At 39.2% G+C, this 18,095-nt stretch overlaps 2 protein-coding genes and 1 long non-coding RNA gene across 3 annotated transcripts; all 3 read left to right on the top strand.

The window, feature by feature from the left end:
* Positions 1 to 1,406: 1,406 nt before the first annotated feature.
* ephx4 (epoxide hydrolase 4) lies at positions 1,407 to 7,136 on the top strand. Its single transcript, XM_077717290.1, has 7 exons — positions 1,407 to 1,748; positions 2,419 to 2,504; positions 3,568 to 3,725; positions 3,818 to 3,946; positions 4,026 to 4,129; positions 5,143 to 5,291; positions 6,651 to 7,136. Exons 1-7 carry the CDS (start codon positions 1,524 to 1,526, stop codon positions 6,874 to 6,876), a joined length of 1,077 nt encoding a protein of 358 aa, XP_077573416.1. The 5' UTR covers positions 1,407 to 1,523; the 3' UTR covers positions 6,877 to 7,136.
* A 2,259-nt stretch (positions 7,137 to 9,395) lies between these two features.
* On the top strand, positions 9,396 to 11,223 carry LOC144197016 (uncharacterized). The gene is made up of 3 exons (XR_013326457.1): positions 9,396 to 9,633; positions 9,897 to 9,934; positions 10,812 to 11,223. It is a non-coding gene; the product is annotated as an uncharacterized LOC144197016 (long non-coding RNA).
* A 718-nt stretch (positions 11,224 to 11,941) lies between these two features.
* Positions 11,942 to 17,652, top strand: btbd8 (BTB domain containing 8). The gene is made up of 5 exons (XM_077716981.1): positions 11,942 to 11,972; positions 12,160 to 12,238; positions 12,326 to 12,441; positions 13,034 to 14,368; positions 16,868 to 17,652. Exons 1-5 carry the CDS (start codon positions 11,942 to 11,944, stop codon positions 17,437 to 17,439), a joined length of 2,133 nt encoding a protein of 710 aa, XP_077573107.1. The 3' UTR covers positions 17,440 to 17,652.
* Positions 17,653 to 18,095: the final 443 nt, after the last annotated feature.

Raw genomic sequence — 18,095 nt, 5'->3', positions numbered from 1 at the left:
CACTTGTAATGCGTTTGTTCATTTTCACGTCTCGGGAAAGTTCCCAGAACGAGCTGCCATCTTGAGTTTGAATTTGAATACCTCATTTTTGTTTAGATAGTAAAATATTTGTCGGTTAAATATTGAATGTTAAATATCAGTAGGAAATTTAAACTCGGGTGGCAGTGTGCTTAAATTTGTGCACTTTAGTCATTTTGTTTACACTCGAATTGCGAGTAACATTCCCTCATTCACTGCGTTCTTGCACTGCACTTTGTTGCCTCTTCTGTGTTTTCTACCTGGCTTAGGTTCGAATGAGGAGACGCTTGTTTTGGTTGTTTTCTTTTATTACAAAGAATAATTAAAATATTTTCACTAAGCAATCGCTGTGGCCTACCGCATGCTAGCAGTAGTTTGCAGACACAAAATGGCTTCCGGCTGGGTGAGTTTGCTTTTATTTTTACATGCGTTTATTCATTTTTTGTTGAGTTTATGCTTGTATTTCTTCACAGAGCTGTTTTGGACACCACATTTTGGGGTATGTATACTATGAATATGCTCTTTGCTAATGCTATCATGACTGCTAAAGTTAATTGCTAACTGTTAATGCTAATTGTTGTGTTTAGTAGCTAGCATTGGCTTTGCTGAAATCTCTGACGAATTGGTGTCTTTTTTTCTTGCAGTTTCATAACATAATATTTTGTGTATAATATTTTTTGCAGACAATGAACTAACAAAAACCGAATCCAGGAAGCCAAGTGGAATGGTATGAAGGTATGAAGCACTCACTACTTTACAGTCACCTCTAGAGCCAGCCATTGTTGAGGTTTTGGATTTTTTTTTTGTAAAAAATCTTGCAGTGGGGGAGGAGCTATATGATGGAAGACTTTGTAAACTAAGATGGCATCTGCATATTTAACAGTATTGTTTCAGTTCAGGCGTTTGTGTTTTTTTAATATCCGACAGTGGTGGTTTTTGGTTTTCTGTTTTTTCCATATATAAGGCGCACTGTCTATTTTGGAGAAAATCTAAGAATTTAAGTGCGCCTTATAGTCGTGAAAATACGGTACTTGCATTTAAAATACTCAAGAAAAATAAACATTGGTTGACTTCTCTTATAGATCCTAAAAATACAACATTTGCTTAGAATAAGGCATTTTCCTGTACACACTATAACTTCTTTTTTTTTTTATTCCCCCACCCGCTCCTATAGCACCTGGCCCTTCTGTCCATTCTGCTAATTACCTGCCATGTTATTGTTTTAAATAACATCCGCTCTAGTGAGCTGTGCTACTCTTGTCAAGCCTCAAGCCCTTAAACACTGAACCCATACGCTTGCCATTGTATACGTGACGCCAGTGCCAGAATAGCCGTAACTCCCGATTGGCCACAAACAATAACAACCTGCCTCCCTCCCTCCCCTTTTTTTTCCCTTCTCTCCCATTGAGCGGATCCGCCCTCCCTTCCTCTCGCTCCTCATCATCATCCTCCTCTCATCTCCGCCGCCGTCCCTTTCCGAAGCGGACTGGCAACGCCATGCAAAGATGGCGCGTCCGCTGCTCGTCCGCCTGGCGCTGCGCCTGCGACTCTGTGCCTACTGGTCGCTCGTCGGCGCCTTTTGCGCGCTTTGCGGCGCCGCCGCGCTGCTACGGCTCTGCTGGAGCGCCATCGCGCGGCCGACGGCCACCTTCCGCTGGACGCCGCGAGAGGCGCCGCCGGCGTGCCTGCACGACACGTCCTTGGGCACGCACTGCTACGTACGGATCAAGGTGAGCCAAATCGTGACGGCGGGGGCGCGTTTGTTTTTGTCTCGGGCACGTGCGGGAAGTGGTGGCGTTGCACTTGCGTCATTGATTTTTTGGGGGGGGATTTTATTTTTATTTTTTTAACCCTTTCTTGCACAAATTACTTATTTGACTTTAAATTTTTACTCTGCTAACTTATTGGCTGTCATTGTCAACATTAAATTGGATATCTAGCAGCGCCAATGACAGTGAAAGATGTGTTAGCGGGGAAAAAATGTATACTTTAGATCATAGGTGTCAAAGTGGCGGCCCGGGGGCCAAATCTGGCCCGCTGCATCATTTTTGTGTGGCCGGGGAAAGTCAATGATGAGTACTGACTTTCTGTTTAAGGATCAAATTCAAATAGAGTATAGATGTATATTAAATTTCCTGATTTTACCCCTTTTCTAAATCGATAATTGTCATTTTTTAATCAATTTTTTTCTGTGTTTTTAGTTTAAAATTATTTTGTAAAATCCCAAAATATATAAAAAATCTAAAACAAACTGAATATGCAGGGATTTTAATCCATTTATATAAAAAAAATCTAAATATTATATCTAAAATGGTCCGGCCCACTTGAAATTAAGTTGATTTCATATTAGCATTAAATGAAATTGATAAGCTGATGATATGATGACTTTTTGTGTCACAGGAATCGGGCCTGAGATTTCACTACGTAGCGGCAGGTGAACGTGGGAAGCCCCTCATGCTCTTTCTTCACGGCTTTCCCGAGTTCTGGTAGGTGAGCAGCTCCATATTAAGTTTGCATGGTTGATTCATTAGTTTGCACGTTAGCTTGTTGCTGGTAGGTTAACATATTGTAAAGGAAAATTTGAATGCATCTGCTTTTTGGTTTTTCATTCATGTAAATGACTAGAAGTGCTTGACGATCAATCCGCTTCAGGGAATCTGAACCAAACTCGACCCCAAAAGCCTATCGGGGATTATGATTATGATATAAGAACCTCTTGGATTGGGGTCAAAGACGTTGTCGGGTTGAGTCCATGTCTCCTCGCCGCTGACCGTGGCGATGTCACAACAATTTGGTTTCGGCCTGCCGATATAAATTGACGCCAAGCCTGAAAAAACTTACCGGGAGTAGAAAAAGAATAGAAAATTACCAAATTGGTCGAAATATTTCGGGCGCGGATAATTAAATTGTTCTCAATTCTAATTTTAAAGTGCCACTATCAGGTGTTTTACACAATAATTAGATGATAGTCCTTCTTGCTACTGTCACAATGAAATTTCCCAAATACGGGATGAATAAAGTTATCTAATCCAATCCAATATATTATCAGGACTTGGATCTAAAATAATTGAAACTCCAAATAAAATTAGTCGATGTAACAGTTTGCCTCTGCATAGTTGAAACCCATGACGTAAGGGCCACATTGACGTCAACTCAATTTCATGTGGGCCGGACTATTTCACATATAATATTTAGATTTTTTTAATATATAAATGGATTAAAAGCCTTGAATATTCAGTTTTTAATAGATCTATAACAATGTTTATTTTAGCTTTTTTTAAATATATTTTTAGATTTTACAAAATGATTTTTGAACTAAAAACTGAAAAAATTGATTAAAAAATGACAATTATTGATTTAAAAGGGGGAAAATCAGGTAATTTAATATACATCTATACTCTTCATTTTAATTTGATCCTAAAACAGAAAGTAGCCACTCATAATTTACTATCCCGGGCCACACAAAATGATCTAGCGGCCCACATTTGGCCCCCGGGCCGCCACTTTGACACACTGGCCATTTTTAACTTTGTTTTTATTCCGCCCCAGGTTCTCTTGGCGCTACCAGCTACGCGAATTCAAGAGCGAGTTCCGCGTAGTGGCGGCCGACATGCGCGGATACGGCGAATCCGACTTGCCGCCTGGGACGGACAACTACCGACCCGAAGCTCTTCTCACCGACGTCAAAGACCTGGTGGAGCACCTCGGTAAGTTTCACCCTTGAACGGGTTTTTTTTTTTTTCAAACTCATAGCCCGCCACTATGTTTAGTCGCCATGGTTACACTTTGCACCTTCTAGGCTACAACCGCTGCTTCCTGGTGGGACACGACTGGGGCGGCACTATAGCGTGGTTATTCGCCATCAACTACCCCGAAATGGTCGCCAAACTCATCGTGCTTAACTGTCCTCACCCGTCCGTCCACGCGGGTAAGGCTCCGACTGCCATTGCAACGGGTCAAGGAGGCGGGGCATCTTCTTTATCCTCTTTTCGTGGTCGTGTTCACAGACTATGCTTTGCGGCATCCCAGTCAGATGTGGAAGTGCAGCCGATTTTTCTTCTTCCAACTGCCTCATCTGCCTGAGCTTATGTTCTCCATCAACGACTTTAAGGTAACCGACTGACCTTGATGGTGGCGCTCAAGGGCGAGCCGCTGTTTGCGCCGGCCAGCCTTTCCCACCGTCTGTGTTTTATTTTAAGACCGTGTCAGAGCAAAAGGCTAAAAATAGAAGCGAGGATAGAGGGGGGGCGCCAATCTTGTGGGTGGGAAAATCTTTAGTCTTGGTATTTTTAGCGGATTCAAGGTTATTGTACTCGAAGCACTATTTGGACAAAAGAGGGGATTTTGATTTTTTTTGTATTGGTTATATTGGGGGGATTCATTTTGTTTGTGTTTGGTTAAAGGGAAATTCAGAGTAAATTTGGCATGTTTCAGGTCAGACAGAAATATTGATATTATTATTACTTGAAAGAATTTTTAATATTTTATTGGAGGTCAAATGTTAACAGCCTGATAACTGACGACATTCTATATTTTTTAAGGTATTTTTAAAATGTATTTTATTATTACTATTATTTTATTATTACTATTATTTTATTATTACTATTATTTTTATTTTTACTTGAGTTTTTTTGTATAATTTTACTATGATTTTTTTGTCTTAAAAAAATCTAAATTTTTAAAATTATTGCATTTATTTAACCTAAAAACAATGAGGAATAGTAGTTCTAGTTTATCCATTTAAAAATACAATGTGAGGGGAAATTATTTAAAATTTGTTTTAAAAAAATTATATGTTTAAAAAAAAATAATAATAATAATAATAATAGTAATTCAAATTGTGTTTTGGATGATTATCCCCAAGCACCAAAATGCCAAAGAAACAACTCTGAAACGGCTTTAATCAACCAAACAAAAGATGATTTGATGAATAATTGGGGCACTTTGGAAGCCAGAGTTTTTTTCCGGATGATAAAACCAAAAGGCGCCATTACGTAAGGCGTCCAATTTGTTTGTGTCGTGCAATCAACGAGAAGAGAAACGGGGACAAGGCGCTGTCCCGGCCAAATCGCTTTTCTCTGACTCACTTTAGTCATTTGTATCATTTTTTTAATGTCTTCCAAGGCTTTGAAAGCGTTGTTCACCAGCCGGAGCACAGGAATGGCCCGCAAAGGAAAATGTCTGACGGCGGAAGAATTGGAAGCCTACCTGTACACGCTATCGCAACCCGGAGCTTTGACGGCGGCGCTCAACTACTTCCGCAATGTTTTCAGGTGACAACTTTCATCTCTAGTGACTTTCAATGAGTTTATCACCATCTGCCTTGAAGTGGGAGAGGGCGACCATTCATTGGTTGACAGCCCTAACCGCTTTAAACGGATTGGACGACATACAGTGGTGCCCAATTGGATAAAAATTTACTTTATCATTAGCAAGTGAGTTTATTCACTTGTTTTTCACAATTAAGTGGTGGAATTCTAATTTAATATTATTTTAATATTTAATCCATCCATATGTTAATCTCCTTGACAATTAATATTTGCTTTTGTAATTTCATTAATTTGGTGTTTTTATTTTATTTTCAAAGACTTGAAATAAACACTAACATTGCGGTTTTTAGTTCAAATATTTTTAAAAATGGAAAATTTAAATATTGTCATAACTGAGCTCTTATAAAAATTAAATTTTCTGTTTAGATTTAATATTAAAATGTCTGAGTTGGATTAAGGATTTAATTTTGCGATTTAGATTTAGCACTATTAATTGGGCAAATAAAAACTGAAGTTACTAAATATTGCAAATTTTTATTTTTTATTTTTAAATAATCTTTGGAAAAACGGCATTGCGCTAAATATGACAAAATGTTTCCATTTTTTTAACCAAGCATAGCATTAAAAGTGGACGTCGAGTCAGGCAAATTGACGTCAAAGCTATTTTTTGGGTGAAATATTTGTCATCCAATGTGGCGCCCACTAGTGGAGCTTTTAGAAAGAAGCCAAATGGCAAATGATGTAAGAAGCTGAGCACAAATGGTGTTGGAGTGAGTCAACATGACAATTCCACATGAACAAGCAAACCATCTGCTACTTAACAACTCTTCTGCTTTTTATAGAATAGAACAGCTGTGATCAAAGTTAACAGCTTGGCTGCCATTGACGGCGATATACGGACAGTCCGTTTGATTGGTCGCCATCGCTCATCCATTTATCCACGACTAGCTAATGAGGGTCAAAAAATTAACAGCTATTTTGCTATGGATATTTTTCAAAGTGGAAAACCAAATGTTTTTTTTTTTAAACCATTAGTTTTTTTTAATCTATTTTTTTATCATTTTATATTAGGAAAGTTATTTTTAGTTTAGGAATGTTCCGTTTTATTTATTAAATTAAGTTTTTGGGTGAAAAATATGTTTAGAAAAATGTAAAAGAAGGGCAAGAAAAAAATTAAGAAAAAATCTGGCTTCCATCTTGGGAAAATTTAAAAAAAAAAAAATACATTATTCGAACAATTTAGACGGGCCAGATTTAAAAGCTTGGCGGGCCGCATATGGCCCGCGGGCCGTAGTTTGCACACCTGATCTAATTCTACCCATGTTTCTCTTTTTTTTCTCCCTTTCTTTTACCGGCCGGCAGTTCTCTGCCGCTAAGCCGCAACCAGGTGCGTTCTCCGGTCCTCCTCCTGTGGGGCGAGCGCGACGCCTTCGCCGAACAGGAGATGGCGGAAGCGTGCCGCGTGCACATCCGCAGCCACTTCCGCCTCAACGTCATCTCCGGCGCCAGCCATTGGCTGCAGCAGGACCAGCCCGACATCGTCAACACGCTCATGTGGACCTTCCTCAAGGAGGGCCGAAGGAACTGACTCACGGTGAACGCTTTCTTTTTTCACATCTATTTTTTATCTGGCAACCCGATGGAATCCATCGTCAAATTAGAAATATCAGAACTTTTTGGGGGGGGTGGGGAAAAAATACCCATGGCACACTTGTAAACTTTTTCTCCTCCCACTTTTTTGACTCACCTTTTTATTTATTTATTTTTTTAATTAAATGTACCTGCGCACGTATTGCGAAGTTCACAGAGCCGCCATTTTGGTTTTATAAATAAACACACCTCTTGTCACTTTTGTGGGTTTCTTCTAAAAGTAGATAAAACATTTTTTTTTACTTCTAGGCTGTCAAAACAGAAATAGATAAGATTAGGTGATAAATATATATAAATATAGATATTGAGATTAAAGAAAAATGACGTGATCGGGTTGATTTTAGTCATTTTTAATGTTGACCGAATAGAAATACAACACTAAAATAACTACTTTGATTAGATTAAATTAACTTTATTCATCCAGTACTTGGGGAAATTCACTGGTATTCGCATGACCGGACGTTTGGTCGCCGGATGTTTGGTCGCCGGACGTTTGGTCGCCGGACCAAAAAATATGTATCTATGCAACATCATATTTATCATTGTCTGATATTACTGTCAGTATCGAAAGTTTTTAAAATATGTCATCGGTCCAAAACTAGTCAATTTTCTTTCAATATCGGAAACCAAGAAATGTATGGGTGTAACATTAGTCATTTTTCTTATTTTTTTTCAGTATCAAAAGCCCCAAAAAATGCTATTGGTTCCTTCAGTGTTTATGGGAAGCCAAAAATGGTTTCTAGGCACAGTTGTCTATATTTTTGCTTTTAGTTATAGTAGCCAAAAAATGGTATTATTGCAGTGCAGTCATTTTTCTTCTTTTCTTTCAGTATCCGGAATTGATTCCAAAATTCGGCCTAGAGGCAATTAGCCACGCACAAATCCCACATCTCACTATGGGCTCGGTTGACTTTCAGGGTCAATCTCGCGTGCGTCCATTCTACCCCCCCCCCCCCCCCCCCCCCCTTACAGAGGAAGCGACGAGAACGCCGACTACCGGATTAACGAGGACCGCGTTTTGGCCCTGGGGGTCCAGAGACGCTACGCTAGCTTAAACGCGAGTCGACGTCCAGCCGGGGCTTGAAAACTTCCTGTGACACATTGAGGCCACACGTCAGGTGATTCTTCGCCGAGTGCTTAAAAAAAGGCCTGAAATGTTGATGGAAACTTAACTTAACTCGCTGGCTACCATTGGCAGGGATTGGACGATTTCATCGACAAAGTCAACCAAAAGAGATCATTGAGGTAAATATCGTTAGCCCATTATCTTCCCATTTCCATCTTTTTTCCTCACAGGAAGGAACCATAGAGATTATCCAATCAAAGACCACCTTAATTCAATTTGAAAGAATTCAATTATCATGCCCAAGTACATTGTTGTCGCAAATCTGTGGACTGCGGGCTAGTCGAGGCCCACAGAACAATGATTTGTGGCCTTTTAATATGATATATTTTACAATGGACAGTAAAAATAATATAATAATTCCCATTTAAATCCAATGTTTTTTTTTTTTTAGAAAAAGCTAGTTTAAAGGCAATGCTCAACATGCTAGTTAGCATTAAACTGCAAGACATGCATTGCAGTTTTTGCCTTTCAAATAGTTTTAATTAAATGTACATTACAGACATATAATTTATTTACCAGAACATACTTCGTTAAATTCATGCCATTTTTTTTGTGGCTACCAAAGTTAATGCTAAGCCTTGGTAGCATACACTTAAAAATATGGCCATTTTAAGCATGTTTTTCTGACCTCATTATGATTCCACAATTAGCATCCATCACAATTTTTATTTACGTGTTATTTCAAATTAGGCTTATGTAATTGTGGCATTTATTTTACACCGTAACAGAATAAAAATATTCTTGTACATGTTTTAGAAAAGTATATACAGTAATCCCTCGAATATCACAGTTAATGTACACCAGACATCATCGAAAAATCACAAAGTAGGGTCACCCCTATTATAACCTTTTTTCTCCAGTTTTTTTAGTTCTTATAGCAAGAATGGCTTCTACTTACTAGTTCACATTTTTATAAACTTAAAAAAATATTAAAAAATAATTAATAGCAGAAAAAAAATCCCCAAAAAAAGTTAATTTGTGTTAAGTGACGTCTCTATAGTCGAGGGAATACTGTAATTAATTCTACCAAAAAAAGATAATTTCGATTTCATACATAAAATACCCATAAAACAGATTATATCACATGACATTTATTGACTACACTTCACCTCAGATATTAGCATTGAGCTAACAGATATTTCCCATAAACATCTCATTTCCATGCCCATTTTACAGTGATACCATCAAACAAGCGACAAACGACAACGTCAGCGTCCTTGCCGTATATATCTATCTACCCGCTAATCTCGCGAGGTGAGTGGACGCCGCCCTCGCGGATTAAAACCATAGTGCTCTTGCTAGCTAATCTGATGCAACCAACGCACGCGGGTGCGTCTTCTCCTGCGCCAGAGAGAGAGAGAAAGGGCGGAGGGTGGGGTAGCCAGTTGCCATGGTGATGAAAGGCCCTTCCCGAGCAGCTGCTGATTGGCCCATAGCACACAGCACCATTTTTTTCCATTCTTAACAACCCACACGCACCCAGGAGATCCAATCACCAGACGCATTCCACGCCGCTCTACTGCGCCTCAACTCAGCTTCTCGTGGTTTACGGAGCAACCATTCGAACAGGTTATCATATTTTTATTCTTATCATTATTATTTTTATCCTTAACTGTATGATTAAGATGTAGAAAGGTGGCTTATGTGAAGCATAGTGCTAAATTAGCCACCTGAATATTTAATGAGCATGTCCAGACCGCATGGAAAACACACCGATGACCTCATCAGCCTGTTTGTGGTTATTAAGCGTATATTAGATTTTGCTCGTGTGCGGTAAAGGAAGCTAGCAACACGCTAACGGAGATTTTTTTCATTTTTTTTTTTTTCTACAGATGGTCCGCATTGGAAGACTGTCGTCAGCAGTTGACTGGTAATTTTGTTGTTACTATATTGGGGGTGAATTGAAGTGTGGTGGATGGATGCTATGTGGGTAAATGGAGGTTTTTTGTATGCATTTCAATGGTTTTTTTTAATGTTTTTTGGATGTGGTCGTATAGACACTTATGTTAATTAATGTTACAGGATTTTATAAGATGTTTTAACTCACAGGGGTGCCACTGGTGTGACATTTAAAAAAAAACTGGGTTTGATTGATTTGATTAAAGGATAGTGCATATTAATGAACATGTACTTATTTATACCTGTCATCCTCGGCCAATTGTAATTCCCCTTATTAAGCAATTTAAACAAAAACGTACAAATGCAACGTGGTACATATTTACTTGCATGGGGTGCATTTAAAAGTCAGGAATGTTGTCCAAAGGGGACAGGGTGACCAATCAGTATGCAGTAAATTGAAGATTCTGTAGATGTCGCTGTGTGACGCTGACTGCTTGACTCTGTGTACATTGCTTACTGACACGCTATATTTATATCGTAAAAAGGCATATGTGACAATGTTAGCAATCAACAATGACATTTTACGTCTATTAAAGTGATTGAAACTATCCAGATTACAACCAAAATGGGTAAAACGAAATCACTTTTGCAAAAAAACCTACTTAAAAAAATCACACTTTGAATTGACCAAAAAAATAAACAAGTTTATAGCCAAAGGCTAATTTCTATCATTAACATTGTCCAACTCACTTTACATATACCACCTCTTAATAAGGTTTATTCGCCCCCCCAGTAAATTGCACCCAAAGCAGTCGCCCACATTGCTCATAGCAAAACCCTTTTATGCTTAAACGAATTTCCCGTACTAATATTCACCTCTCCTCTCATGTTCTTTTTATATTCAACAGCAAAAAGCACAACTAGAATGCTCTCCATTCGCTGAATCCAAGCATCGAAGCGTACACATCCCTCCACCCGCCATGAAGTCAGACGCTCTGACCACCCCCCACAAACCCGGAGAAGGACAAACCCCCGGCAGAAAGGCCACCGAACGGACCACGGCGGCCAAAGCCAAGACGACCATCCGGGGACCGCCCGTTTTAAACGGCGCCGGGCGGGACGTGGCCCCTCCGGTTCGATCTCGCGTGGCGAAGGAAGCGGAGAAAGTTCAACCGCCGAGTAGGGTCAGGACCTCCCCTCCCAGCTGTGCATCCAGAGGTCCGAAGGCCCCCCTTGGAGCCCCGGAAAATGGCAGTAAGAGCCATCATTATGCTGCAAACCCGTCCATTCCAGGTACTAAATTGTTGTTTTTTATATTATTTTTATTAGTTTAGAGTAGCCACATGCATAAAAAGTTCATTTTATTACACATGTCTACAATCAAAAAAGCTTAAAGCATAAAATTTGCGCTATTTGGGTGACTAAAAATGAAAAATTGAGATCAAAAGTGTCAATTGGCTCTTGTTTTTTAGGTATTTTATCTTTTTGAAATGATAAAGCAACACAAAGTAAATTTCAGAACATTTGATTTTGGCGACGCTGGTGGACAAACTCGGTAGTGTTACGTATATTTTTCTATGAGGACCTATGCAATTGTCCTAAGATCCTGATCTCCCAGTTCCCATATTTTGGTTAAACAAAAGTAGTTTCAAAGTAAAAGGAAAGGGAAATAGTAAAATAACAAAATACATATATTATATTTTCACTTATTTCCTCTTTATTTTATTACTATTTTTTTAATTTGGGTACTTCAGAGTTTAATCCCTCATTATGAAGCAAATATATCTGGCAACCCGAACAATTTATTGAGCTTTACATTTGATTTGCTTGCAGTACCATTTACGGCCAGCGATTTACGTATGTCTCATTTAAGCTTTTTCAAACATCTTAAAAATCTGGATTTGACGTCTTTGTTTTTCTCTAAGATTTTGTCGTCAAACGTGTAGACAAGAAAAGATAAAGCGCCCAGTCTGCTATCAGCGAGTTAGCAGCTGCTCAACTGCCGACGTCTAAGCCCCGCACAGCTGCCGTGGGGTTAATGGTAGAACGCAATGGGGGGGATTTGGGGGGTCTTGTTTGCCTGACTGAGCATTTTGAGATTTTACGCTTAGAAAGGCCGCTAAATTCCAAAGTCATCACCGATAGCGTTAAGCTGACCTAGCAACGCTTTTGGTATCACAGCGAAACAGGCGAGCGGACGCCAATCGTCTGTCATTTGTCCTTAACGACCTCTCCCGATTTACGACGGTGTTTCAGGAACCAAACCTAAGTTGCAGGCCAAGCCGGTGAACAAGGCGCCAACCAGCAAATCGGATTCCACCAAGCAGACCAGCAGGTGAGTTTGTGCAAATTACAAACGTTAATAATTTATAAGAGACAAACGTTTTGTGTTTTTCGTTTTTGGTTTCGTTTGGTTGCTCAGCAGTCCCGCCAGCAGATCCAGGGTGAAGGATGTCGGGAAAGTTAAACCCGGAGCAGCAGAGGGCGCTGTGGTTGGAATGGCGAAAACTAGGAGCCAAGGACTAAGAGAAAATCAAGGTTAGATTCCATATATTATGATTTTGTCATTTGAGAGAAAGGGAAAATGCTACTTTTTTTTTATAATGTGTATTTTGTGGTTTGTAAACTACAGATTTGTAGTATTGGTAGCTCTTTTAAGGTTTTACACCAAGAGTTGGTTCACGGGCTGCTTTAACGTCAGCTTGATTTTACGTGGGCAGGACCATTTTAGATATAATATATAATTTTTCATATATAAATGGATTAAAATAATTGGATTAAAAGCCCTGAATATTCAGTTTTTTATAGATCTAAAACAATGTTTATTTTAGATTTTTTTTAATGTATTTTTAGATTTTACTAAATGATTTTTGAACTAAAAACTGAAAACATTGATTTAAAAAATCACAATTATTGATTTTAAAGGGGGAAAATCAGGAAATTAAATATACATCTATACTCCATTTTAATTTGATCCTAAAACTGAAAGTTGGCACTAATGTTTTTTTTTCCCGGGCCACACAAAATAATGCGGCGGCCCAGATTTGGCCCCCGGGCCGCCACTTTGACACATTGTCTTCCATATGTGTGAATTTTCAGTTCACAGCCGTCTACTCATTTTGTCATTTAGCACTCAAACTTGGAGCTCCTGTTAAAAAGCAGCTTTTACCACGTAAAGATTTAAACGGCGTCAAATCTTCACCAAGCAAAGCAAACGGAGAAAGCAACAAAAAAGTCTTAACCGGAGCCTCATCTAAATCTTCTCCCAAATCAACCAAAACGACCACACTGCCTTCTAAACCACCGTCAAACAAGTCTCCACCAAAGTTGAATAAAAATACTACAGAACCCGAGAAAACCTCGACAAAAGTATTAGCTAAAAATGCTAAAGGGCCCGAAATAAAGGAAAATGCTCAACGTTTAGACGAAAAAACCGAAGAAGAGAAGGTCGAGAGTTGTCAAGAAACAAAAACGGAAAGTCAAAGGCAAGATTCCATTAAGAAAACAACTTTGTCTCCTTCTGACAAACCGCAAATGGACAAATGCGTCGACGTCGTGAAAAAATCCGAAATTCCGACAACCGTTAGCTATCCGAAACCCCCCCTGGAAGACTCCTGGTCTGGCGTGCGTCCTCAAATAAGCCCCGCCTCCGAAACAGGCAGCACTCACTCCACCTCCTCCGACGACATCAAACCACGTTCCGAAGACTACGACGCCGGTGGCTCGCAAGACGACGACGGCTACCACGAGGGAGGTGCGTCCAAGTGCGGCACCATGCGTTGTCGCGACTTCCTGGGGCGCAGTAGCAGTGACACCAGCACCCCCGAGGAGCTCAAACTCTACGAGGGCGGGGCTGGGTTAAGGGTGGAGGTGCGGCTACGAGGACGGGAGGTGGAGACTACCAGTGAGGAGGAGCTAGCCCGGCGACGCCCACCGCAGAAGGAAGGACGCTCCGGCGCCCCGGTGATGTCGGAAACACTCCCTGGGAATCAGACGTCGGAGGACGAGGACGAAGAGGAGACGGAAGAAGAGAAGTCTGAAGTGGAGGTGGTCCCCGCTCGGCGTTCCGGTGAAGCCTCGCCCCCTTTTGGCGGGATCGTCAACTTGGCTTTTGACGACGATGGCGGCGAGCGGGGGAACGAGGCGCCGGATTTTCGATCCGGTTTTCGTCGATCCGTCTTGCTCTCCGTGGACGAGTGCGAGGAAATGGCCTCTGAGGAAGGCGGGGCTAAGACCCCGTGCGATGTATTCGAGGGAGACTCCGCCCCCAACCAGGAATTGGGCGAGGAACCCGGAGATGGGGACGTTGGAGACCCCCCGGTTCAGGAGCGTCCTTGTCACCTTGACCTCCGGCGACCTTTCGTCAATGGAGTGAAGAAGGCCGACTTGCACCTGGACTTAAACGAGCCTCACATGACGGGGGCCCCTCCCGCACCTGCTGCGCTATCTCCAGCAGGTAATGTATGATCTATGGAGCCTTCCTTGACCCCTCCCCCCCCTTCAACTCTTAAACCTGATCTAAAATAAGGATATTATATCTTAAGACATTTCAGGTTCAAATTCAAATCAACTTTACACATTCGCTCTCATCTCAGCGTATTTGAATTTGAAACCTTAAATCCTCCCGGAGACCCCCAAAAAATCACCCTAACGCTTTCTATTTGGGATTTATTTTTATTTTTGTCATGCTACACTATATATTTTCATCTCAAAGCTGACGTGTACGCATTTTAACGCACCGCAGACACCAAAAATAGACGTTTTCATGGCTAAGTGCGGCGATGCTAGCTAGCTAGCATAGTTGTTTAGCGTCGTTAGCCTTACTCGGAAGGAAAATTGGATGAAATGTGTTAGCATGATTGGCGCCTGTTAATGTGGGGGGTTAAACTGAGATGCATTATTGCTTTAAAACGAGGGTGTGCATTCTTTTATTAAATATATTTATTGTTTTTAAGGGTTAAGTCGTTTGTTGCCATTGACAGTAATACATTGGATTGGATTTATATTGCTCTTAAAGGCTAAAAATGGACCTAATATTATCCACGTTTTAAAGGCTTTTACTTAGAAAGTATTAATTATCAGAATATATTTTTTAAATTGTTTCAAAAGGTTAAAAAAATCTAAATTTTCAGGAAAACCTGGAATTATTTCACTCATGTCTTATGCTTAGTTATATAATATTTATTCATTAATTAAATTTGTTTAAATGTATTTTCTAATAAAATATATGAGGTTATATATATTTATATTTTTAAATGTGAGAAATACCGGACTACAAAAATCTTTAAGTCTCTAAAAAAAATTATAATAAATTTGCCCATATGTATTTATAATTTATCTTAATGGTAAAAATAGTCACCATTCTGTAGTTTTTGTCATCTTTTATTTTTTATTGACAACTATGAAAAATAATTTAAACTAAGAACATGATTTCTCAATCCACATAAAATTATGTGACATGTTAAAAAAAGATAAAACAACATAAATGGCGTAAAAAAAAACAAGTATCTTTTTTTTTGACTTATAGTCCGGAAAATACAACACACAAAAAACTGCGATGTTTGTTAAAATGATATGCATGATAGCATTCTATTTTTAATTTTTTTAGTTCAAGCTAGCAAAAATCAGTTGGAATAAAACAATATTTGCATCTCCTTGTTGTTCTTTATTTTCTCCTTTTGTTTTTGATCTTATGTATATTATTTTTGGCATGCTGCTGCTTTCCCTATCATCCATTTTTTGCTGTTTTTCTTCATTTCTATTCCTTTGTACCCTGTCCACTTTCTTCTTGACGCTAAAGGTGAAAAACAATTCTGTCGTCCGACTGTGACTTTCCTTTTTTTTTGTCCAAACTCTGAAGGAACTGCAAGCAAATTTCCTTTCCTCCTAAAATGAAAACAATGGCGCCAACTGTTTTTAGTTGACGTTTTATTCCAAGTTTGGCGCAGTTGCATGGCTTGTTGCTTTGTTTGAGCATGTGGATAATAAACAAAGAATGCATTTAAAAGTGCTGTTTCTGCTGTAATTGCAGGCGTTTAAGCGGGGGTGTCCAAAGTCTGGTTGGAGGCCATTTTGGTGGCCCTGAAGGGTTGTTTTTTTTGGAGGTTGCTCTAAGACCAAAAACCAATCAAAACGGTATGAGAAAGTTTGATCTCATCAGATTGTGATGATAAAAAATATGGATGAAGTTGTATTTTAAAAGTCTGGTAAGTAGCAGATGTGACAAAATTTAGCATTTAGCAGCTAGCAGAAATTGCTAACAACTCGACTTATTTCCTATTTCTTTTTTTGACAGCTACTCTTAAGTCAGAAATTCATGACCTTTTAACCCCTTATAGAAAGAGTGACTTTTTGGACAGATTTTTAAAATAAATTACAATATTTCTAGTAGTTATATATCTTTAAGTGAATACTTCTTTTTACTTTTTCAGTTTTTTTACATATAAAAATACATTGTAGGGAAAATTTTAGTTGTTTTTTAACGTAAGATGTATGTTAGAATCACTAATTAGAAGTTTTATTTTTGCTAATTTACAATATTTTGCTCATTTTTTAATTTGTTTTTCTTGCTTTTAGTTCAAAATTTCACTCAAAAGAAGTTTTATTTTGGCTAATTTAATGTCCTATCACCGTAAACATCTCGTATATCCGATCTTACTTATTTTTAAAATTAAATTTTCTTGCTGTCTGTTTAAAATTTTACTCAAAAGTGCATTGGTTGATAGGCTAATCCTGGTTTTGTGCTAATTAGCGCTAATCTACATAAAATGAGCTGGAGAATGACATTGTGCTAGCAATTGTAGCTCTTGTGGTTTACTTTGTAGCTTATCTTCCCATTTATTAGGACTTTTTTAAAAATCATTTATATAATTCATAACAGAACTACCTAACCATATTACATATGTTGGTTTGGAAAGGTTGGACACCCCTGCATTAAAGCACAAGGCTCCCTCCACAACTTAAGTTCGCTCCAGGCTTCCATATTTATTTTCCCGCCGCTTCAGTGGCTGTGATTGGTCTCCCAAAACAATCGCAAACAAGACGGCTGTGATACAGTTTGTCATTTTGCAATATTGTCAATTGTTTTTAGGCGACATTGCTTGTGACAGATTGGATCTAGGCGGAGGCGACTGCCGCCAGCCGACGCCGTCCCACAAAGCAGTCTCTCCAAATAACGGAGACGGAGCGGGACCAGGGAACTTTGAGGACAAACGTAGCGAGTTCGCCAAGCGGGATTGGAACCTGCTCAGGCAGCTCCTTTCGGATCAGGAGTCCAATCTGGGTGTGATCAACCCGGTGCCGGAGGAGCTTAACCTGGCGCAGTATCTCATCAAGCAGACGCTGTCCTTGTCCAGGGACTGCTTGGACGCCGGGGCTTTCCTGTCCCCGGAGAGGGAGACTTTTAAGCGATGGGCGGAGCTTATATCACCTTTGGAGGACTCGTCCACCAGTATAACGGTGACTAGTTTCTCCCCAGAAGATGCCGCCTCACCACAAGGGGAGTGGACTATCGTGGAACTGGAAACGCATCACTAGCAAGTAGAAGAAATATTACATTTTATGGAATTTTTAGTCAATCTTTTAAAAAGAAAATTCTTCCGTCTGTTTTATGTGTGGATACTTATTTAGTGATGTAGTATCTCACCACTAGGCTATGTGGTTATTACAAAACATTTTTTTAATCACAGAAAAAGGGTTCTTTAAAAATACTATTGTGTAAAGTGTTGTATTTTATGTCATATTACTAAAATAAAATAGAGTAAATGGGTTAATCTTTTAACACACGCACAATAGGATAGTAAGTATATTTGTTTTTTTTTTGTGAACATGAACTGTTTTAGATTGTATAATCTGGGAAGTTTTTTTATGTTCAACAGACTAAAATTAACTGGTAGTTGATTTAGAAGAATATAGTTGAGATGTGTATTAGCAATATTTATTTCTAATGCATTTTCAGCTATGTAAACAAGCAGTGGGAGCTAGCTTACATTATCCATAGTTTAAAACTTCATAAAAATCGCTGTAACTTTTTTAATGACCCTTCTCCAATAAATAATTGAATTTAGGTAAGGTTGAAAATGACTTTTTAAGACAAAACTAAAAAATATATATATTTTAAGAGATCCAGCACAGGAAATAGACACGGTCTATTCAAACGTAAACAAACAAAAAAATAGTCGCGACGAGATACA

Source organism: Stigmatopora nigra, chromosome 5 (assembly GCF_051989575.1).
Source record: "Stigmatopora nigra isolate UIUO_SnigA chromosome 5, RoL_Snig_1.1, whole genome shotgun sequence".
In the NCBI taxonomy this organism is placed as follows: domain Eukaryota; kingdom Metazoa; phylum Chordata; class Actinopteri; order Syngnathiformes; family Syngnathidae; genus Stigmatopora; species Stigmatopora nigra.
The sequence above is the reverse complement of the archived record's forward strand: the minus strand, read 5'-3'. Positions and strand labels throughout refer to the sequence as shown.

Excerpts from the sequence above, each read along its gene's own strand:
- ephx4 (XM_077717290.1), top strand. The coding sequence starts at position 1,524 with ATGGCGCGTCCGCTGCTCGTCCGCCTGGCGCTGCGCCTGCGACTCTGT. Across the intron at positions 2,505-3,567 it reads CACGGCTTTCCCGAGTTCTG|GTTCTCTTGGCGCTACCAGC; the intron begins GTAGGTGAGCAG and ends ATTCCGCCCCAG. Across the intron at positions 3,947-4,025 it reads TCACCCGTCCGTCCACGCGG|ACTATGCTTTGCGGCATCCC; the intron begins GTAAGGCTCCGA and ends TCGTGTTCACAG.
- btbd8 (XM_077716981.1), top strand. The coding sequence starts at position 11,942 with ATGGTAGAACGCAATGGGGGGGATTTGGGGG. Across the intron at positions 11,973-12,159 it reads CAATGGGGGGGATTTGGGGG|GAACCAAACCTAAGTTGCAG; the intron begins GTCTTGTTTGCC and ends ACGGTGTTTCAG. Across the intron at positions 12,239-12,325 it reads TCCACCAAGCAGACCAGCAG|CAGTCCCGCCAGCAGATCCA; the intron begins GTGAGTTTGTGC and ends TTGGTTGCTCAG.